This window comes from Callionymus lyra, chromosome 7 (genome assembly GCF_982586985.1).
Source record: "Callionymus lyra chromosome 7, fCalLyr1.hap1.1, whole genome shotgun sequence".
NCBI lineage: Eukaryota > Metazoa > Chordata > Actinopteri > Syngnathiformes > Callionymidae > Callionymus > Callionymus lyra.
Genome location: NC_141824.1, coordinates 10251591 through 10275150, shown reverse-complemented (window position 1 = coordinate 10275150; position 23560 = coordinate 10251591). Strand labels below are relative to the sequence as shown.

Below are 23560 nucleotides of genomic sequence, written 5' to 3'. Positions count from 1 at the left end.
TAGACCGACGTACCTTTTCATAGTATTTGACCTCGTACTCCAGGATGACCCCGTTGGCTCGATCTGGGGGCTGCCAGGCGAGGGAGATGGTGTGTCTCGTGATGTCCTTGGCTTGGATGGACGACACGGGAGATGGAGCTGTGAAGGCGACAGGTTGAGCTATGGTTAGTACTTAATAGATGTCAAATGAAATATTCTTAACACAGTTTCAAATACAAAAAATTACAACAGGTTGTCCTTCTTTACTGCCAATAAATTCCATTTCTTTAGGTCACAATATCAAAATGAATAAATACAATATCTATATTGACACTGTGACAATTGCTACGTTTTTTTTTGCTGCAAACATAGGAAAACATAAAGAAAAATAATAAAATTTGGAAAATTTACTTACATCTGACTCAAAAGTGACATTACATTAAATAATTAAATAACGATATTCTATTGAATATAAGTTTAAGGTGATCCATTTCTCCACATTACACACACAAGTTTATTTCTGTTTAATAACACAGACATTTTCATTTAAGTAAAGTAAAAGAAAAATCTAAATTTTTAAACATTCAATCAATGGAAATATCTGAGCCAAACAATAAACATTCAAGCACCATATTTCAGCTTAATGTAAAGTGTTATTTAAATAATATAAACCCTCTTTTTAGGTTAGTATGTGAAGTTCCACAACTGAAATATTTGCTTCAGCAGAAAAGAGTCTGAATAGTTACATATTTCTAGTCCAATACTTGGCAGATATGCTGATGGTATTCTTCATGTGTAGCTCACACTTTTACAGTCTACGATTATATCAAACTTCACTTTCAGCAGATTTCCAGGTCACCCTGGGAAACACTACAAACACGTCTGCTTCTGAAATCACAAAATGAGCTCAACGCAGCAGCTTTTTTTTTTCTGTAGTCTTCAGAGCGCAAATCAATTGGTTTTCATTAAAGCCCCAGCGAGCGATCTTATCGCGAGCCCTCGCTGCTACCGCTGATAATGAGGCCATATTTCAAGCAGCCTTGCTATCTGCGTTCGGCCGCCTTTAACATGTGAAGGTTAAAGCACAGATAATGGCTTACACTCGTCTCCTCCCACGGGGGTGTCACTGCTGCGCAAATCAAACTTCTATCTTCAGGGAGAGTGCCACGGCTCAAATTGGGTCACAGACACCCTTGACAGGGTAAAAAACACACCCATAAAATACATAGTATTGAAGCTGATGAAATACAAACTGAGAGAAAAAAAAAGGAGCCAAACTGAACAAGTGAGAAAATTCATGCCACGGCAGGTGTCGACGTAATAAACCAAAGACGACAACATTCCTGCCATCGCTAGCACTTCCTGTTAAGATCCTATAGAAGCTTTCTTTTGTTATGATTATAACAACAACACAAAACTGCCGCCCTTATTTGTGGACTTTTAAAGTTCACAAGGAGGAAGCATGTGACCTCAGTGGTACTGTAACCCTCCGTGTTTCAGACCATCTGCTTTTCTTTTTTTTTTAAAAGAAAAGACTGTGGAATGATTAATGAGTGGTTCTGGTTCAACAACTACTATTAGATTATCTCACGCATTATAGACATCTCCACTGCCAGGGCTCCAGGGAGACTAGCGTTCTTGCTAGCACGGACAAAACCGGGCTTTTAGCTGAGGATTGAGTTCAAACAGGCCTGCAATCTGAAGCACCCGGCTCTGGGTTGGGTTTCAAAAGGGGTGACGGGACAGCAGGGAGGGTGGACAACTGGTCATGGTTGAGCTGGGGATGAAGAGGGATGGGATTGCAGTCATCTATTGGTAAATGGATTAACCCGAGGTTGGGTCATCCCGTTGGCCTAATGTGTTGCGTCTCTGTTAAACAATTAGACGGCAGCCATTTCGGATCCCGCGATCAATCTTACCCAGCAGTGAGAGCCTATTTGAAGGCACCCCTGGGACACACTGAGGATGTTCCATGTAAAAACCCATAAGGGTCACAGGCTTCCACTCCCTCTAGGAAATCCACACATCCATCATTCCCCCAAAGATGACAGATATGGCGATTTAATTGTGTTCTGCTTCTCTTGTTGCGTTATTATTCCTGCCTTAGCTAATGTGGGGATAAAGATGAGTGATTCTAAGAGTGGTCCCTTCTAAAGTTCCCTGGAAGACTCCAAACAAGTCATCCATCAAGCCCAGGATCTACTACGTGTTTAAGACAAATTAGTCAGGCGAATAACAAAAAACAGATCCACAGGCCGCTGTGTGGGATAATGATAACCGTCAATGCAGTGGGCCGATGTAAGACTAAACCTAGCGTCTATTGTAAAGAGAGGAAATCTTCACCTGAGGCGGCGGTTGGTGTCGGCCATGCTAGACTAGCTGGCACCCCCGTGAATGAATGCGATGTGTAATTTCTCGCTGCCTCCACAGTGTGTGGGCTCGAGACGCGAGCGAAATAATAAGCCTGGAGGTTATGAATATTCAAGCCCCATTTCATAACAATGCTCTCGCAAAGAAAGGGGACGGGAACACGAACACCTCATTACACCAAACATAGCTAGAATCATTATTTTGGACGGACAGAATTCACATCATAGGAACTGTGAAAAATAGAGAATATGTCCTTTTAAATAGGGTTGGGGTGGAGCTCCCAGTATGTCAATGTATAGTACGTTCCTTACATCATCTTTGGTCATGAAACAACAGAAGATATTTCTCAACAGAGCGACTGGAATGGCCCTTAGAAACAGGGTGGGAAGCAGGGCCACCCAGAAAAGCCTCAGAGTCAAGCGCCTCCTCCTCTGCATAGTGAGGAGTCAGTTGAGGTTGCTTGGGCGTCGAATTGGATGCATCCTGGTCGTTGCATGTCCAACTCAGTATGAGGCCACAGGAAAGACCCAGGACTCGAAGGGGGGGCAGCTAGAACAGGGACAACTTGGGGGTCACCGTGAAGATCAGGATGATGTAGCTGGACCTGTATAAGCGGACCAGACCTCAGATAAGCGGGAAAAGAATATGATAAAGAACTGTCTGGACGTTCTGTGGCTGCTAGTTCTACTTTCAGAGTCATACTAAAAGATGAACTTGGCAACCTTTTTTTCTACGGCGAGTTCTTGTTTGGCCAAGCCCTTCAATGGTCAGCGCTCGCCTTCGTGCAAATATGTGGTCGATAATAGTTAAGAGACTAATGTCCGCTTTCACATGTGGTTGCCAGATTGAAACCAGATATAAGGCAGAGAAAAAAAAAAACATGGGGCTGGAGTTTAAGCGTATCAAAAGCTGTTCTTTCAAAAACCCCATCATATAAAACGGCGTCTCTTCTGACACAGGGGTGGAAATTAGCACACTTTCGAAAAAGGAAACTCAGACACATGTGTTGCCCACACACATCTTCCTCCTCGGCACTAACTCACTCTTCGTCACTCAAGCCTGCCAAGCACTTTGTATTGGGACATTAACGCCTCGGTCTCCAATTCTGTCTTCTACTTTCTCACACGTACACACATGCTGTAAAGGGGCATCCATTTACAGCCAGGGGTCACTTCAAAGCTTGGACTGCCCCCCCTTTAGATTCTCCGCCCTCTCCGTACAGACCTCCGTTGAAAGGGCTACTCCCCACTTGATTTATGGCAATTGTTGAGACGTGGGGAATATGACCTCTCGATAGTGACACAAATGTTTAGCTGGTCACAGATCTGCAAGCATGTATTGTCCTCTAGTAAGGTTGAGGGCAACATCATCAATTTAACTACCATAAAAACCTCCCTCCTCCAACCTGCCTATACATCCCATCCCGGGCTCTCCCCGAAACCTGAACCGTTATGGGCTGCAGTGGAGGCGTCTTTTCCGCGGTCTTAGTAAATCCTAATAAATCTATCATAATAAATGTGTAATCCACGGTGTCTGGATGAGGGGAGGGACAGCCACAGATGACTGGCGGAATTACCGGGGGCTGAAACCAGAGATTCCAAAACCCCTACAGAGCATTAGCAAGTAGAAATCCAATCAGTCTGGAGCTATTCTCTTTGACACACACAATTTTACGAGACACATAAAGGACATTGTTAAAGATAAACGTAGATGATCTGGATTGCAAAGGTTTTTCTTCGATATAAATGTTGAGTGAGTCCTTCATATGTGCTAAGACACACATGGTGTATCCAGCTGCAGGCGTCGCACAACTAATCCCCAGGAACAGTCGTGAAACATGCACCAGTGACGGGCCAAAGGCAACATCATTTATATCTTACAACTTGGAGTCAGCACGTTAGCCCGCAGCAAACCTCACGGGGGACGTAGCCGCATATGTGATACGACGTCTTCGGTGGTTGTTTTTTTGGGTGGCCATCCTGACATACTATTAGGGCCTCAGTCTGGACTCAAGGGTGTGCTCCATTAAAGCTCCCACACATGCCTGTCCGGCAGTGTTCACCGCTCTCTCTCTGGCAGCGAGCACATCCATTCATCTCTACCTTCCTGACCTCAGCTGATAAATCAACCCACTGTGTCCTCGAGTTGCTGGTGCGGGCCCTATTCACGATATTCGCTTTTCCCAGGGACGGAAATTAGCAATGAAAACGACACAAAGGAGCACTTAGCTCGCCACCCAAGAGTGGAGCCGTAAAGAAGAGGATAGTAATGATCAGCCATAAGAGGAGGGTTGAGAAGAAAGGACCGGGGTCATGAAAAAAAAAAGGTTGGACAACAACCAACAGCAACAAAGAAAGGCATGGAAGGTACCTCTAAGTTTGTAAGAGCTTCTCCCGCATCCCAGTGTATTCAACTTAAATCATTATAGAAAATACTTGGATAATCCAGCAGGATTTGTAATGAAGCCTCAGTGGATCAATAGAGCTCATACAATTCATTAGCTCAAGAGCTAAATTTAGAGGCTAACCCTTTATTCTGCTACCATGGGCAACTTTAGCATAATTATGTCAAAACTGGAGGAAAATGCTGAATACAGAAATCCATTTCCCTCACGCACAGAATCCATCATCATTCTCCACAGTAATAACCCCTCTTTCTTTTTTATTTTCCGAATAAACATATCTGGGCGTGCAGATTTAAAGCCAAACAGCAGGATACAAAAATGATCCTGTATTTCTTCGAGGCAGCGGGGAAACCGTAATCTATTTTTTTGTGTGATTTTTCTACACTTTACATTACAATCATACACATAGAAATAGATCCTAGATTGATTTTTAGCTTCCAGAAGAATTAAAATATAGAATTAAGTGTTTATTTCCCATCTGGCCATTATTTTGCATACAGTGATCAGTGTCTATTTATGTATGTATTTAATTGTATGCTGACGATGGTGTTCTGTATATGTGTGTCTCCTAAGTTTTAGAGATTTTGAGAAAACAAAAGCAAAAAGGACTGTGAAACAGAAATGTTGTTGCTGAATAAATCTTAAGATTCTAGTTTACATTTTCAATTGTCCTCTCTAAGGCAATTTACATTAATATATTTCTTTAAATATATATTTTTGTTATATATTTTGTTATACAACCAATATTTTCTTTCAATTGTGAAATTCCCTACTACCTTCTTTCAAATTTTATGTAATTTACATGACTGAATAAATGTTGACACATATTGATCTTTACTACATTCATATATGTATTGTTTTTGATAATAATTTTGTTAATTATTTTCATTTAAGTACTTGAAAATCCTTTGAGAAATACAGTTTACAATACAAGTAATTTAAGAGACCTATGTCAATTTCCATTTGTAAATTACATTTCTTTATGGCTCATGATCATTCTTAAAATACAATTTTATCCACCAACAGTCACTCCACTCTTGCACTAGCAATCCCACTCTCTCTTCCTCTTACCGGCCTGGTTGGTAGTGACGGTCACCGACACGGCCTGTTCCGGTCCAGGGCTCTGAGGCGAAACCCCGTTCACCGCCCAAACCTCGAAGGTGTAGTTGGTGTGAGCCTGCAGCTCGTTGATGGACACCCTGCTTCCCTTCAGACTCAGCTGCTGGGGACTGAAGTGGATTCCGTTGCCGCACGCCTGGCAGCGGCGGCCGTCCGGCCCGCAGCGTTTGCACACGACGTTGTAGGTCAGATCCTGGCGTCCGCCCGAGCTGCGAGGCGGACTCCACTCCAGGTTCACGGACGTCTCGTTCACATTCGAGATGAGGTGAAGTGGCGCCGTCGGAGGTCCTATAAAGGAGAAAAAACGATCATTAATAGACGAAATGAGAGCAGTTTGGAGTCATTCGTCACTATTTCAAGTTAAATGTAGGAATGCTCCTCCCATAATGCAACACTTATAGACTCAGGGACTCATTCATTCCACGTGATATTAGACTGTATTGTATTTTAGGTTCATCTTTGTATCCCTTTTCCTTTGTATCCTTTACTAATTACCTTTTGATCTATTTTCTTTATTTTGATCTATGTTCTTTATTGTTGCACTTTTCATCCCTTGCACTTTGTTCTTGTTCTTATGATATCAGGAAACACAATTTCCCGAAAAGGATCTCCAGAGGGATTGATAAAGTCAATCTCTATCTATCTATCTATCTTAATCATAATTAGTTGGATATTATTCCTAAAATAAATTGAATAATTATGTGTTTCTCAGTTTTCCTCACACTAGTCAGAAACACTAAAAAGTCAAAGAAAACAGCATTAATAACCAGAGAAAAACAATCTTACCAGAAAAAAAAGAGATTTGAAAGCCTATAAAATTGGACATTGCTTTTATTGGATTCCAGATTTAAGAACCTTTGAACTTCAGAGTGAAACCAATGGGAGAAAAAGTCAATCCCCCCCCACAAAAAAAAATGCCTGACATGAAGTTATGTGAATTTCTACCTCTTGCTGCGAGGGTTTATTCAGAGAATGCGCGACTCCTGCCACATTCTATCTGAGCTTTACATCTCGAGATTCTGGGGAACACTCCAGCAGTTGGGTGGGTCGCATAAATACATAAAAGATTAAAACCTGGTGTTTTCCCTCATCAACTATTAAAGCGTCTTAAATTTCCTTTTAATGTCCAGCTTATTACCAAGAGAAGATCGGGTTTCCTCCTCTGTTAATTCCGCACGATGACGGAAATCCAATCTAGCAGCTTTCTTTCCCCCATTCATGTATCCAGTCATGTGGAGGTGGCAGAGCGCCCGGGCCTGCTGCTAACTGTCGGCCTTTATGGCACCCGCTCAATAACCTTAGACAGTTTGCTTTGGGGCCTGTTATTAAGTTCCTGCTTTGATCCAAGTCCTACCCCACTGTGGATTTTAGAAGATCCAGAGCGCCGCAGATATGTGACACAAGCTCCTCCTACTCATCAATCCCAATTTCCATTGTCAGCTGGATTGTAATTAATGTGAGGGTTTTTTTTTTTTTTTTTTTTAGTCGCCTTCCAACATCAGATGCAGTAATTGACTTAACTCTCGCTGCCTGTGTTGTCTCGCGCGCTGACTAATGATATGAAAAAGCTCGTCGGCCCCGCAGACGGATGATTCCGCAACGGAAATTAATTATCAGTGTTATTTTTGGAGGAGCCGAGCGGCGATGAATGATTTCGCGGAGACGCCGCAGAAGTGTGGGAGGTGTGAGCGCCCCCCCCCGCCAACCACCTCTGGGGGAGGTAAAAGAAAGTTTTTTTTGTAGTTTTACCATCCCATGATGGTTTGGTTACGTCGGAGACCGGACGTGTAGATGTCAAGGGTTAGTCGTGTTCTAGCGCAGTGTTTTTCAACCTTTTTCAAGCCAAGGTACACTTTTTTTTTAAGAAAAAAATGAGGCACACCACCACCCAAAATGTAAAAAATAAATAAATAAATGGTACTTTTTAGATCTCTTTTTACGACTGGACATCAACCAATCGGTCCAATAACTATTTAAATGACATACAGAGCAGGCGAGCTCAGCTCTTTTCTCTTTTATTTGTAAATAAATAATGTTTTTTGACTAATTAGGTCAAATTTGATCATTTCAACTATCCATAGCGATTTCTGTGGTCGAACATCCTAATCGTGACGCCAGATGCTTTAATAACGATGGAATAAGTACCGAAAAGAGGGTCTCTGGCTCTTCTCTATCTTAGATAATTTTGAGTAAAGTACCAACGCTGTGTTGATGAGGATTCATTGATACTTTAAATTCTATAAATACTTTTATTAAGTTGCCTTGGCAGGCTTTAAAATATTCTATTATAGGACAAAACTATATGTTTTATATATATTTTTATTTACAATATATATTTTGTACATTAAAAGTATTTAGCAGTTTCGTGTTCATTTAAAAACTGCTTCTTGCGCCTATTTTAGTAGACGCAGTAGACAGTATTTATTTCTAAATCTTTGCACTTTATGACTTGACTGAGCCATTAATGCAAACAAAATTTCGTTCTGTGTACACTTTGTATATCTAGGATGACCATAAAGTATGTCTAAGTTTAAGTCTAATTTATATGTAAAAATTGCAAGAAAAAAAGTTAAATTACATTAGATTTTGTCGTTTTTCTGAAAAGAAAAACTGGATCTAGTTTCATAAATTGACCAACAATGCTGACCTTTATCTTTACCCGGCTATCTTGACGCCCAAGTCACTTTAGGTCATAAACCAAAGATAACAAAGACAATATTAGTGTTGGTTACAGATTAAAAAAAGGACGGAAACTGAGCAACTTTATCGAAGTATTTACACTGTGTTTTGTCGTCTGTTTTGTCGCCATGACGACCCGCGCTCTGGTTCAATATAACTTTTATGTCTATATGGACTCTTAAACACATTCCAGTGTGCGTCTGCGTTCCTCGCGGCACACACAAATTACCTTTCGGCTGTACCTGTCGCTCTCCCAGAATGCACCGCTGGGAGCAAGGGAGCGTGGGAGAGCTGTCGGCTGTGACTGACACCAGGTAATTAATCCTGAGAGAGCGAGCGGTGGAGGAAAAATGGGAGCGTGGCGCTCGCAGCCTTGGTGCCGCTTTAGCTCAACATGGTCTTAAAATTCAAACTCGTCAATCTGAAGGGTTGAGTCGGGAAGTTTGGAACACAGTTGTGTTTGGGACCAAGATCTTTTTTTCTGGCTTTTATCTGTCGTTTCTACTTTGACTAGATTTTAACATCCCTCAGTTTGATACACGTTCCATTTCAGTTCATTAAACGCTAAAATAAATAATAGGATATTAGGGACACTAAATGAAAGTGCAACCCACTGTCCTTTTGGTATGTTAAGTGAAAATAAACAGTACTAATAAATGATAGAAAGAATAAATCAGTAAAGATTAAAAATGTGTCGAAATTCATCAAAAATATTATAATATGATATAAGCAGAAAATGAGTTTTTTAGACGCTAATATGAAACTAAGCCAAAAAGAAAGTAAGCATCAATTTTGGTTCTGAAATTAACTAAATAGGTTTAGTTGCAAATTGCCTTAAAAAAGACAAAAATGTAAACTAGAATCCTAAGAATTCTGTAAAAATGTACTTAGTTAAGTCATAAAAACAGACCTGGGCAAAGTAAAAAAGGGCCACATGTGGCTCCTGTATCTCTGTGGCCCTTATGAGGTCAAAGATGACAGAAAATAACCATTTAATGTTGTATTTATTCTATATTTCAACCTCTTTTTTTACTGGACTCTAAATATAATCTATGACTATAGGATTTTTGTTTTGAACTTTTATAGACCTTCTATATAAGTTAATCAAATATAAACACTATAAAAATGACAAAAAATAATAGTTAGTTAGCCAATTTAGCTTGGTTTTATTACAACATTTCTCCTTCATTGTTTTTTGCTTGATGTTTCCTCACAAGAGCCATTGAATAAAATCTAAAATTTAGGAGATACACAAGTACAGCAGACCATCATCGGCATACAGTCAAATATACATGGATGCAAAACCTGCTGAATAATGGCTGGGCTGGAACTGAACTCATGCTCTTTTATCAAAATTATATTAAAAAGTTAAAAATGCCTAAATCAATATTCCTTTTTTTATCACGAACAGACCAAAAAAACAAAAAATATTTGAGAGTCAATCCCTCTAGTAAACAGCTTTCAATACTTCTCTTATTAAATTCCCTCGATCACGATGAGACAAGAAAGATTTGGTTGCAAAACTAAATGAAAACTAGAGAGTCGTGAACGACAGCCATAATAAGAGAGGACTGACACAGACAAAAAGAAAAACAGCAGACGAAGAACCCGCGCAAGAGTTCAGAGATCAAATGTTGGCCGGCTGACGAGGCAAGGGGTCAAAGGTCGGCCGGAGAGTCCCACCATTGCCGGGTTAGTTACGATAGCGCGAGGAATGTGGCGTTGATCGCGACGTGGGATCCAATAAAAACGCCGCCCAGTAATGAGCTTTGGCAGCTGTTGCCAGCAGCCGCCGTAGTTAAACGCCACACTGACTAACAAGATAATGGGGACACTTGAAATTTACACGGTGCCAGGAGACACAAGCGCAGGCCGTCGTTCTTGTGGGACACGACGTTGATTCACTGGAATATTTGCTGTGGTAGAACACATTTGCATGTTTTTAATCGCCCGTTTTGGTGAGTTATCACGACTGTCTCGACAATTTAACGCTTCAAAAGATGACCATGCTTCTCTTTTTGGAATCTGTCGCCCGTGTTGCTGGAAGAAAAACTTTTTTTTCAGTTCATTAAAAAACATATTTTGTGTTTTTTTTTTTAACTTTTTTCCTATAGAAACTGATCAAAACCATGATAGTTTCATTAAGGGTCTGATTTTCGTTGTCGCCAAATACATTTTAAGGGGAGAAAATAAGTGTTTATTTTAAACAAAAATTGATATTAGGGGGGATCCAAACACATAACTAGAAAAATATCACTTTAAACATTGGGAAATACATATTTTTTATTCTGTTTATTTGTTATAAACTCACAAATATACAGCAGTATAGTAACAGGAAATTATTTTTTCTCCCATTAGTGCAAAAGTTGACTCTAGCATTCCTAAATTCACCTTTATAGGCTTTTAAATATCCTATATATCGACTTCTGGGTAGGTTGGGTTTTTCTGACCGACAAGTGATTTTTTTTCCACTATAATGGTATTGTTTATCCTTTTTTTTTTACCATACTCAGGACTCAGAACATTTATTTAAGCCTCAAAAAAAGGTCATTTTTTAAGTGTTATGATGGCACATGAATCAAAACTGAGGTATGAAATGATCACAATGGACTTTTCAACCATTTGACCCATTTATTCTGTAATACTTTATACTGATCTAAGTATTCTACACTTCCTACTGACACCACAGACATTGGGAACCGACGTATTATTTACACTCATTTGTGGTGTAACGGCATTGTTTGCATCAATGTATCGAGTGTGGCCTTAAACTGACAGCAGAACACACACAAGTGCAGACTCACGCTGGACGACTCTGTCTGGATACAATCTATCAAGTTGATAATTAGAGGCCGCTCTGTTTTGTCACCGCTCGGCGGTGGAATCCGTGTGGATTTGTCCGATTCAATAAACAGTTTCGCGTGAGTGATGAATCCGCAGCAATTTGACAGATCATTTGGGCCTCGTAGCGTGCCAACTATGAGCTAAGCAGCTTAACAGATGTTTTAGTTGTCCAGATTTGCATTCTGACACTCAGTCACTCACGCATAACTGCTTTTATGAATACATGATCGCTGTGATTTCCCGAGGAAAGTAAGTGTCGACTTTCTTTGGAGTGTTATACAAGTGATTTCTGCCTTCACTTTTTTCTGTCGGTGCCATGACTCAGAGGCAATAGAAGCAGCATCGACCAGCAGAGCTGCTCATAACACTTTCTGTGTAGTCATTGTGATTCATATATTTGTTAAAACACCAAACTATATGACACCAATCAGAGTTACCCTGTCACCATCACTGAGACAAACGTTGGAAGATCAACCTAAAAGCTTAATTCTTCATGACATAAGTACTTATATTTTCAAATAAATAAAGATTAAATGTGGGGTTCATTATAGAAGTGACAACAACAACTTGACATCTGTTCATTTAAGTCAGGGGTGTGCAATTGTATTTCCTCGGGGGCCACATTATATACATGGCTGTTATAAGGGGCCGTCAAGCCAAAAGATGGAACGTTACAAATAAAGACATGTATATGATGGTAACATTTTCAACAAGCTTAGGTTTTAATTTGATTGCATATAATTGTATTATGATTCCTATTATTTTAAGATTTTAAAAAAGATTGAATATTTCATATATCTTGAAAGTAAAATACGTTTAATGCAAAGAAGGTGTTATTATGCCAGCATTTTATTCAATTTAATTTATTTCATTATTATTTTAAGTAAATTGTATTTAAAATTATATAAAATGCATGATAAAGTTTCGTTTTTTTACAAAAGAAAGAGAGAAAGTTCATGCAGATTATAGGAAATACAAAAAAACCTGTTTATAAATGGTATATATTTAATTGAAATTAAGAAGATATGGGAGGTCTTCCTCCATTTCTTTTGCTATTAAATATGGTTTAAATGTCATTGAAATTGGATGTGATTTAATTTCCATGGGGTTCTTCCGCCCCCATTGTGCCCCCTTTTCCTTTGACCCGATGCAGTTGCCCTCCCCCACTAAATGTTGATGTTTACAATAAATTGCGAAGGTACTTACGGGTGCAGGGCATGGACGCCGGATCCGTCTCCGAGCGGAAATATCCTTTGTCGCAGACGCAGGAAGTGGATCCTTCTCGGACCGAGTAGCTGTGAGGCGGACACTTGGAACAGGCGCCGTCTGTGGCCAGAGCGCGGTAGTAACCGATCTTGCAGGCTGGAAGGGGCGAACGGAGAGAAGGCAGGTTTTAATCACATGAATACTTGGCGCTGATGCAAGCGCATGTTTTGAAAGTGAATACAGAAGTGGGTTTATAGACTTCTGCCAAGGCTTGATGTCAAGCGGGGTAAGTTCTGACCTCCTGATGGAATGTCGAGGGATCAGGTAAATCAGGATTATTTATCATCCTGGAGCCAACCGACTAATCCACGCTGCCAATCCTCTGTTTAATCAGAAAGCGTGTTTACATCATTGGTCATCTTCAGTTTGACAGTCGGGAGACGTAACCGTGGCAACACAATAGCGGGTAAATATTCATTTTTCATTGTTGCACAACAAGAGATTCATGCGTTTTTTTTTTCTTTCCATGTTTAATACTGAGGTTTATTTATTCGACTATCCATCCACACTTGTCCACGCTGCCAAACATGCACTTTATTATTCAAGGTGGATGCAGGGAAAGAGCATCAATCCTCTCACACGAGTGGGAGGATCATGTAACTACCTCTTAGCCTCACGAAATGTAAGCTATGCCCCTGATGACGAGATCTGGATCTGGATGAAATCAGACCTGTTGGCATTCTTGGACCATTTAACCAACAACTGCCTGCACAATTGGCACAGCAGGCCATCCGTCACTCACAGGAACCTGTTTGTGCTCTTTGTGCCGAAACGCAAAACCATGCGCGGTGATCACAAGATGGAAGTGACACTTTTCTTACTTTTTTGGCTACCACTTCCCCTTTTTTCTTCCTGAGTGACAGTTTGATTGGACGGCTCGTCTTTCAAGGAGTTTCTCGTTCGTCATTCTGTCGCTATAATAGCGAGGGAGTTAGATTTCAACCAGTGAGCGCTGAACCAGTAGGAGGGAACAATAGAAGTATTCTTAAAGAGGTGCGGTGTCGAAATGTTGCAACAGTGATTGGACCAAATTGCATGTAAATCAATAAGTGTAACGTATGCCGGTTGGTTGGATGAGCTGGGTTTTGGTGGCTCTTTTTTTTTTGGTAGACAGGTGAGAAAATCTTACCTCAAACTGAACGGTTAGAGTTGTGTACTGTTATAGATAAAACTGGGAACCCTACCTACAACAGGAGCAACACAAAAAAACAAACTCCCACATGTGCTCACCACACGGAAAACTAGATTAGTCCCTTTCCAGATGCGCCACACTAAGAGGAAAGTCCGTCCCTTTAACAAAAACACACATTCCAGCAACCATTCAAACGGGCTTTTCAATCCACAAGCTCTGAAATACCACCAGTTCCCGCTCCTGGGGGCGTAATGAAGTCGGGTCTTTTTCGCCCCACAGCGCCTTCTTTCCTGCCGCTGGATTATCATCGCATAGCGTAGACTGTCCCGGGCTAGCAGCTACCTGCTGAGCTATTCTTAGGCCTATCCCGCTCACTCAATCGGGGCAAAATCCCTGCCGCTTCACTCGCTAACGCTAAGCTACGGTTGTCTTTGGATGTAGCCTGCGGGGGTGCACCATTCTTTTCTTCCCAGATGCAAAAAAGAAAGAGATTAGTTGGGAGTTTCTTTGTCTTATCTCTCTATCTTCCAAGCAGTTTTTAATGTCCACCCTCCCCACCGAGGACAGAAAGACACTGGGATTTTGTTGGTATTGTTTTGAAGGTTGTGACCGCTTGAAGTGAAAAAACACTATAGGCTGCTGGAAGGGGTTTGTACATGTGCGCTGACCAGGAAAGTGGCCAGAGTTGAGACTGGGGTCAACCAGCTGTTAAAGAGGATGCCCCCTTATCTGGAAGCTGGAGGGAGAGTTAATTGAGTGCCATGCTTCACAGCATCCGGGTCTGAGCCTCTTTAGAGGGACACAGTTAAGGACGAGGCCACGTCAAACTGTGTGGAGTTGATGAGTTTTTTAACTTGGCAATTATTAAACCATCCCAGGCCGGGGTCCCCACGGGATGTCCCTTTTAAAACTTTGAATCTCTCTCAGCCATCTGATGAGCTTCGGCGTCTTTACTTCGCAAAAACCTACATCACAGATTTACGGTATAAAAGTGGGATGTCAACAGTGGAGAAATTGTTTATGGCTCCGACTGCCCTGCGGAAAGGAACGAGAAAATCCAAGTAAGGCCCAGAAATTGCTTTCTATTAGGAGCTTGTGTGAGGCAGCAGACCACATTAGTGGGTGGTCCCGGAGTCCACGGCTTTTGGGAAGAATCTCACTTAAGACCTGCTGGATTTATCACTGGCCGGGCCAGCTGCGGTAAACCCCCAGATGCAAATGCATAGACACATGGACCCACGTGTGTTTAGTTTTTATGGGATCAGAGTTAAGAGCCTTCATCATATACCTTCATACCGGGCTCTGAAGTCAAGCCCTGTTTTTTCCTGACAGACTTTTTCCATCATGTCTTCAATTTACAAAGTCATTCACACAGTCTCCATTTTTTTTAGCTCTCCGTAACTCCTCGCTATCCTGGGCATTCACTCGGCGGGCTTCTTTCAGACAGAGTCAGCCAGGTGCCAAATCCTGGCGCTGAGAGATCAAAGACGTACAAAAGACTGGTGACTTACTGTTCCACTCTGAAAAAAAAGCTAGAAAGATAGAATCCCTTATAGAAAAAAGGGACATACCTTCTACCTTGTGGCTCTTTCACTCATTCAGTCATTCTCTATGGCTCAAGTCTTTTCTCTCTTTCCCTCTTTTGTCAGAATCTCCCTCCACCCTGTTCTCATCCCCGTTGTCTTTAATCACAATTTGAGGAATGGTAACAATGTAGGGGGAGGCAGAAGTCTGTGGGATTTTAATGAGTAGTTGTACCCATGTCCTGTGGATTCTGCTGTGGCATTTTTTTTTGTTCCGCAAAAGTCAAAAGGAAGCAGGAATTGCAGTGAATGACATCACCCTGAAATCCACAGGAAGTGGATGACAAGGACAGCTCATTGGGAAAATAATGACAGTTTTGTTGAACAGTTAGGGAGCTAAATTGTTCCCTTGATGGATATATTATTTAACAATACCAATATTTAATAGCCCGGTATAGATTTTATTTTTTTAAAGACCAATTAACATGTAAATTCACACAGTGTTCCTTTTTTGTGTTGCAATCAAAACTCCGGGCTCTCCAAAAAAATGATGAAGCTTTTTTGGATAAGAGTTGTAACGTCTTGCCAAAATTACTTGGATAACCATGACTTGGATGAGTGAAAAAAACAAACCGGCTTTTCCTAGTTGCTATTTATCGACAGATTCTTCCCAATACACTTCCTCTTTAACTTATTCCGATTTTTTCTAAAGCCTATTTAACCACGACGATAGGATTGATGGGGTTTCATGATAAACACCTGATTGTTTTTGTTATAAGGTCAGATATAAGGGTTAAAAAAAAAAAGTCTGACTAAAGGTTTGATAGAGAAAGTTCTTCCGTCCACTGGTACTTATGTGGACCAAGATATTTTTTGCAACTCAGTGCTCCAATACTCCAGGGACTATAAGCAGGTGAGGGAAGTTGTGCTACAAAAGCCTCACAAAATCCCCTGGAAAATAACACCCAGCACACGTTGCACAGTAACTAGGCCTTCCCGAGCGGAACAATTGCCTCTCTTCTGAAAAAAAGAAAATGGAAAAGAATTAAGCTCAAACTGCCTCCTTTCATGGCGGTACTTTATCTTCTTTGGTTGATGAAAACTTTTTTTTTTTTTAGTCATAACAGACAGTGAGAGCTCTTCAGAGGAGCAGTGAAAGGCGTCCAAACAAAGCCACGCCGACAAGAAGCGAAGCGCTCACATTTCAGGACCTCAGGGAACACAGCCAGCCTCCCCTACACCTTAAGGAGCCGGAGCTCTCTATTGAGGACGCTTTACTACTTCATCCTTCCGCCCCCTTGCGTCTCATCTATCTTTATTTCAACCCCTGTGGGAAGAAACCTTTTTTTTTTCCAGGGCCAGGTGGGATACTGTTACATTTCTTTGCCATGTCTTTTCAAAAACAGACAAACTAACCACCTGAGTCGCCGAAAAAAATAAGACTAGCTGACAATTTGCTGTCTGCCACTCGAACAGCAGGACAGCGGGGCAGGTTAACTCATTAATCCTGTCACCGAGGGTTATTAATTACCCACACGAAGACCCTCGCCCGAAAAGCGAAAAAAAAACCATCATCGTGATGGATGAGAAACACACGGCCACCGAAGATGAACGCCGTGATTGATGTCGTCCACTCGACACATCTTGACCTTGACCCGACCCCGGTGGCCCCGTCTTTTTCAAGATGCAAAACCCAAGCCGAGTCAGGTAGAAGCATCTGGTTTGACATCCTTGTTAGCGCTAATGAACGCAGAGGAACAAAAGGAAAGGAAAGTTAATGAAGGATTTCGAAGGCTGACGCCGACGATCATTGCTGATGTCGGCGGTGTCACGGTTTGTCTTTTTTTTTAAAACCACCGGCGCTGATCAATGGTTTTCGCATCAATCACAAAAAGGGTCGACCAAATTAAAATGCCTACGACGGGACACAAGCCAAGGCACCTCGCCCTGTATTGTGTAACAGATTTTCTGTTACACTTAAATATAACAATCCTGATTGTTAGCTTAAGGGTCTATTCTCCTTAAAACGTGTGGAAGGAAATTCTTCGGTTGCCAATGATTGGAGGCACCTACATCTGCGGGGGCTTTTTCTTTAGATTCCCATCTCTGACGTACGAGAAAGGTTCCGCCCAACGCAGTGACCGGTCGTGGGCCGAGATATTTCTCCGTGGGACCACCTATATTGTTACGCTTCGTATTGAATAAGCGCAAAATTGTTCAGAAGGACTTCCTGTGCAGCACAGTCTCAACGTTCCGAGCGACACGTAGAGCTCGAGCTTTCTTCGCACAATAGTTATATAAGAAAAAATCTCAAGCATTCCGCCCAAGCGGGACCAGGGCGAGGGGCACCGAGGATAATAAAAAGGTACAGCCGCTCTTATATACCAAAAATAAAGCCATGAGAGAGAGAAAATGTAAATAGACAGTGAATGAGAAACCGCTTCAGAATGGACAGAATAGAGATAAGAGGTGCGCACAGATCCGTCTTTGTTTGGGTGAATCACTGTTTAACTTGGCCACAGCAGGTGGGGGCGACTCAGGTTCCAGGCTTGCACCCATGCCAGCTCCCAGAGGGTGGTTGGACTGAAAGCCAGGCAAGGCGCCAAGCCACCAAGGACCTTTTGTGACCCAAAATTCACACAGCAGGTGGGTAATGGTTTTAATACAATACGTGGGTATACACACACAAGCCTCGACGTACACCTGCACGGTATCAGGTGAGCGCGAGACGCCCTTCAAACGTCCTCTGGCGGAGACACCGACTCACTTCGCGAGCCTAGTTTCAGGCAGTGGAAGGTAAACAAATCTGCAAACTCGACTTCTTCTCCGGTGGGGGGGCGGGGGGGGGGTGACTTTGAGCAGGGAGTGAACTTTGCGCTTTCCTGACTTTGTTTACGAGGAAAAAGAGCTTCATTTCAATTCAATTATGAAGAAAGGGGACACGGGTGAGTATGCTAATGTTGTTGTGCGACGGGGACACTCAGCATCAGGCGCACACACCGCAAAACAATAGGGAGCGTTAAACCATTCTACTCGCAGCAGTTGAGGATGTGTGAGGGGAACACACACGAACCCTAAGAATAGGTTAGAGGAAGAGGAAGCGATCGGAGTCTCAACAGGCCCCTCGAATGCAATTCTGTAAACAAATGTGAAGCACGTGTCGCACAAATGCATAACAAATAACTGCGACAGACGCCGTACAGAAGTTTGGATTGTTGTGGCGACGACATTCACTATTTATGATTGTTTAAACTGTGACACAGGTGAACACAGGTGTCTGAAAGGTGTAACATTTAAAAATATATATATATTTTCTCTGAAGTAACATTAGTCTGTGACTCTTGACACGTGTTTCAGTCAAGATTACTCAAAAAAGAAACATGTAAACCAGTGAAAATGAGGGAAATACAAACTTTCAATGAATAAACTGCCGACATTAAATCAGTCCGTGGTGCAAAAAAAAGTTGCTGACCCCTGAAATAATATAAATAAAAAAGGTTTTTGGTAGTTAATGATTTGGGCTTGAAGTGTTTATTTTCAGCCTCATTTTTTTGTTGGCTTGGACTTTCAAATGATCCAAAATGGTAGATAAAATAACAATAATTAAATAAAATCATGTGTCTATTTAAGAAAAAAAGAGAGTTAAGTAAATATAGTTGTTTTAATTTCGTCTCAGGGTTGATTTTCCTATCCTTTTTCGTAAATTGACTTGTTAAAAATCTCGAGGAAAAAAAAAGCATTTGACAAGAAAAGAAAGAGTTCCAACATTGAGCACTGGACCTGCTTATGAAATAATAACAGTGAGAAAAGATGAACTGATATATGCTTCAGTCCATGTGTTGCCATTTGCATGTTGGCTCAATTAATTGGAGTAATGACTCTGTTAATGATACCAGGCCATCTGGAATCACTGTAATGTGAGTAAATCCAGCCAATTCATAAAGTCTGCGGCTTCATATTTAAGGAAATAAATAAATAAACGAAGCCCCATTTCATTCCTGCTTTACTCAAGTGAATTCTGGATGTTTAAAAATGTTCTTTCTATCAGTTCTTCGTGTCATGAATGTTATACTCTCAAGCACATAAAAGATAATGTTGGGGTTAAAGTTAAAGCAGTGTTTTTCTCAATTAAAATATAATAATATAATTAAATATCGTATAAAAGCATCTGAATCGTCGTCTCAAGAGGAAGTTTAACATGTTTGACTCCTCAGAGTTAGGCAGGACTCGAGGGTTAAAAAGCGAAGGTATTTTTAGGTTGTTTGTTTAGGTAATCTAGTCGCCGCGCCGAGACGACAGCCTGTCTGGGGCCTTCCGAAAAACACCTATTGTGCGTGTGCGCGTGCACGTCAGGGTGTGCGCCCCTGAGAACACACCATTGTGTCCCGGCAATTGTGAGCTCCCGAAGTTATAAGCGGCCCTCGGCCCGGCGTACAGCAAATCCTTCTCAGGTCAACGGCTTCTCGACTGTCCAGCGACGGCTCTCGAGGTCGCGGCGCTGGCTGTCAATGCTTCGACCTCCGACCTCTGGAGGTGTCTTTCAAACCTCACTCACCAGGTTTGCTTCAACCCCCCGCACCCCCGGCCTTTGGCTTGGTGTTGGCTCCTGCTTTCATCAGCTGGTTTTACAATGTGAATTCCAAGTGTGTGTTTCCATAAACTTTGTGTGTTGATGTGCTTCTCTTGCTAACCTGAGACGAGTCAAAGCCTTCCCCGAAGAGAGGTTAAAGGTCGTGTTGCATTTTAGCTCCGGGCTTTACGTATCGAGACAAAGGACAACAGGTTTGATTTTCAATTTCGTCAGTTGTTACATGTGGTTCAAATGTTAATTCAACTTCGATGCTGAAGCTAGGATACATATATGTATTTAAAAATAAATGTATCATCAGGGATTTTACTTTTAATTTAAAGCTGAGTTTAAGGTTTTCAAATAAAAGTTGATTTTTACTCTTTTTTTCAGGTTTTTCGTGGGGAAAGATAAATATAGAAAGGTTATACAAAGCACATGATGATTATGTAGTTAAATACTATGCATACACTTTATCATAACAAAAGGAATGAGAGCATTTTTTTTTTAAAACAAGAAAGAAAAAACAAAGAAATGTTGTTCGGATTAAGCAATGTTTTCAAATAAAGGTTTAAGGTTTAGTTGGACGTTTTTAAATAAAGGTTGAATTTGAAGATTTTAATTAAACTTTGAGGTTTGAGTTTTTAAATAAAGTTTGAGTTTTTAATTGCATTTACAAGTTTTTTTTAAGCCATATTTGGTTGTAAATTTCACGGAAAATATACTAAAAAAGCTTCCTTTTCAGAGCCACAGTAAAACAGTAGGCAGCATTATTAAGATTTCTTTCTCGTTTTTCGAAATAAATCTGCCTTTTCCTCGTATCTCTCTATATCTTTTAAAGTTCTTTTCACTGCTCACCGAGAAGACCCAGAGGTGCTGTCAAAAAAAAAAGATTTATTTCTGGCTGTTCTAATGATACATCGCATCACTGCTGCAAACCAAACTAACATGTGTTTGTTATTTACGACTCCATATATTTCACCTGAGAGCCCAAAACATTTTCATCTGTAAAAAATGAGAAGTTTCTACAAGTAAAATACAAGTTTTCCTGTCTCTTAAATATCTTAAAATAACTCATCTGCGTCCGTTCTTTTGCTATGGCATGAATGTATATTATTCCACCGTGTAATGAAACGCAGAGAAGAAGAAGAAGAAAAAGAAGAAGAAGAAGAAGAAAGAGGTCATGTTTTTAGAAAAAAGACGACGCCGTCAAGAGACTCCTCTGGCACTTTTCCTCCAGTGGGAAGATGTTCCAACACTAACAGCGAGATGATTTGAAGCTGATGTGCGACACACACACACACACACACACACACACAGACCCCCCGATATTGACAGTAATATGAAGCCCAGCTGCTGGAGGTCGACGCTCGCCTTGTTCCAGGAGTGATCACCGTCTGCACCCCGTGATCCCCCCACACCACCTTCCACATCTCCAGCCGTTTATCAGAGACTCCGGACAGGGAAGTCATTTATCCGCCGCCTCCACTCACACTCTCACACACACACACTCACACTCACACACACACACACGGGATGAATCGACGTGACCCCATTTCGATCACTTCTCTCTCTCTCTCTAAATTTCAAATCCTCAATCCGACTTCCTCTGTTTTCCTCCTCCTCCTCCTCCCTCTCTCCATCCCTCACCCTCATCCGTGGTAAGAGTCTGTGAGCGATCGTGTCTTTCTCTTTCGCTCCCCCTTCCAGTAGTATTTGACAGCTCACTGCGGATCAGGGGGGATCAGGGTTTCTAATCCCGCAGACGTGCCCTTGCATGGACACACCTCTGCCTCTCGGGCCGAAAAAGATCCGCCGCTCTCCGACTTGACGAGATCTGGGCAAATTACATTTTCAGCTCTCCCGCCGAGAGGCGGCACGTCACCCCCCACAAACCCCCCCATTGCATCCCCGGAGGTGCGATTGAATCACATGTGCTCGGCGTGATGATATGTACACACATGTATTCACAGCGTGAGCTCCGATACCTGAACTCAAAACTTCCACCCGGGGTTCATAAAACGTAGCAAAAGGGCATTACGAGGGTGAATCTATTCTCATTTCGGACTTCGCCACAAATCCCAGTTTGACTTTTACAGCTTCCCAGCCAGAGTGTGTCTTGAGAAGATCATTGCTACTTTAGCGAGTAAGATCCAGGATGCTAAATGGGAAGTGACAGCAAGCAGCTGGTCTTCTTATTTTAGTATAAAAACAAGGGGGAAGCGCTCGAGTCTGGAGCTACCAAAGGTCATTTCCATGTTCACTATTTATAGAGACGCTGTTGCAATGAGAGTATAAACATGGATATAAACATGAAGCTACTTGTTCTATATATGAGCGTATGTTGCGTGAGTCACCGCGGTTTACCAGCCATGCAGTTTAGGGGTCGTAACCTCTGACATCATAGCGGCTTTTAAGCGTGAGATCGTTAGATAAAGAACAGAGAGTTCCTATCTTTGTATTACAGAAGTTTGTCAATTATCTGATACATTATGGGTCAGAATTTTTGCTTTTAAGATGTTTTTAAAGGATAAATTAAAAAAAATATATAGATAAAACGTAAACACAATGAAGTGTTGCCAGGTACAATATTTGATTGACAATATTAAAATGTATACATACAATCAATAAAATGAATATTATCATGCAACTGTTATTGTAGTTCTACTGCATTTTTATTATTATTGTGTGTTATTATTATCTTTATTTTGTTATTATTATTTTATTATTGTGTATTCTTTCTTTTTTTCATATCTGCACTTTATGATTAATCTTTTCTCCTTTTAAAATTCCAAATTTCCCCTATTGTGGAGCAAATTAAGGATTATCTTAACTTAATATATTGTATTGTGTTGTTTCGCTTTCTGCAGGAGTTTGATGGCACGATGGATTAATCAAATATCAAGATAATGACAAAAAAAACTGAAATAAATGTTCTAAACATAACAATTCACATGAGCACTTGAACTGCAGTGCATTATGGGATGTTTAGTGACAGTTAATAAGCATTTGCATTAGACAAGTAAAAGTAAAAACAGCAACTGCTGCCTTTGAAATACAGAAAAAATAGTCTATAGTCTATAATTTCTATTTCTATCCACACCTACATACGCTTTACATTTCCAAGCAGAACGAAACCAGCGTTTCGTTTTCCCTCCGCCAGCCGTGATTATAAAAGGGGTGATCCGGGGCTCATTTAGATGGGCACCGCGTCCTGTCACAGGGCCCATCTGATTACAGAGCAGCCCTTTTATTCCGAGGGCTCTTTGTCATAACCCCTAAACTGATTGCCACGGAGCAGCCTTTGATTCCGCCACTGAACTCTGCACCCCGAGAAGGGAGGATGATGACGGCGACGCCGAAGGAGAGACCACCTACCATCTCCCTCGGCATGGAATGGCGGAAGATAAAAATCAGCCATAAGAGGGAAAGGGGAAGGAAAGCGAGGGAATATATACTCAAAAGGTGTTCGCAATCAGCCTCTCGTGGTCAGATAGCGACCTGTCCATCATCTGAGCGGCCCGGATCAAACATCCAGATTGATACTTTAATGGAAGTTTATGATACGGATGTGACACAAGTGTGGATGCTCACACCAGAGATGGACGCCCGGACCCTTAAGTAACACATCGCCCGGGATCAAAGGGATTTCGGTGCAATTGTGAACCAACAGATGA

General features: G+C 41.4%; 1 protein-coding gene across 2 annotated transcripts in view; it reads right to left on the bottom strand.

Moving 5' to 3' along the window:
* The window catches only part of epha4l (eph receptor A4, like), a 50201-nt gene that overhangs the window by 16199 nt on the left and 10442 nt on the right, over positions 1 to 23560 (bottom strand). For both annotated transcript variants that reach the window (XM_087794968.1, XM_087794969.1), the window contains exons 4-6: positions 12602 to 12757; positions 5825 to 6160; positions 14 to 138 (exon numbers count right to left, since the gene is read on the bottom strand). In XM_087794968.1, coding sequence (XP_087651094.1) covers positions 14 to 138; positions 5825 to 6160; positions 12602 to 12757 — 617 coding nt within the window. The remainder of the gene's footprint in view (positions 1 to 13; positions 139 to 5824; positions 6161 to 12601; positions 12758 to 23560) is intronic.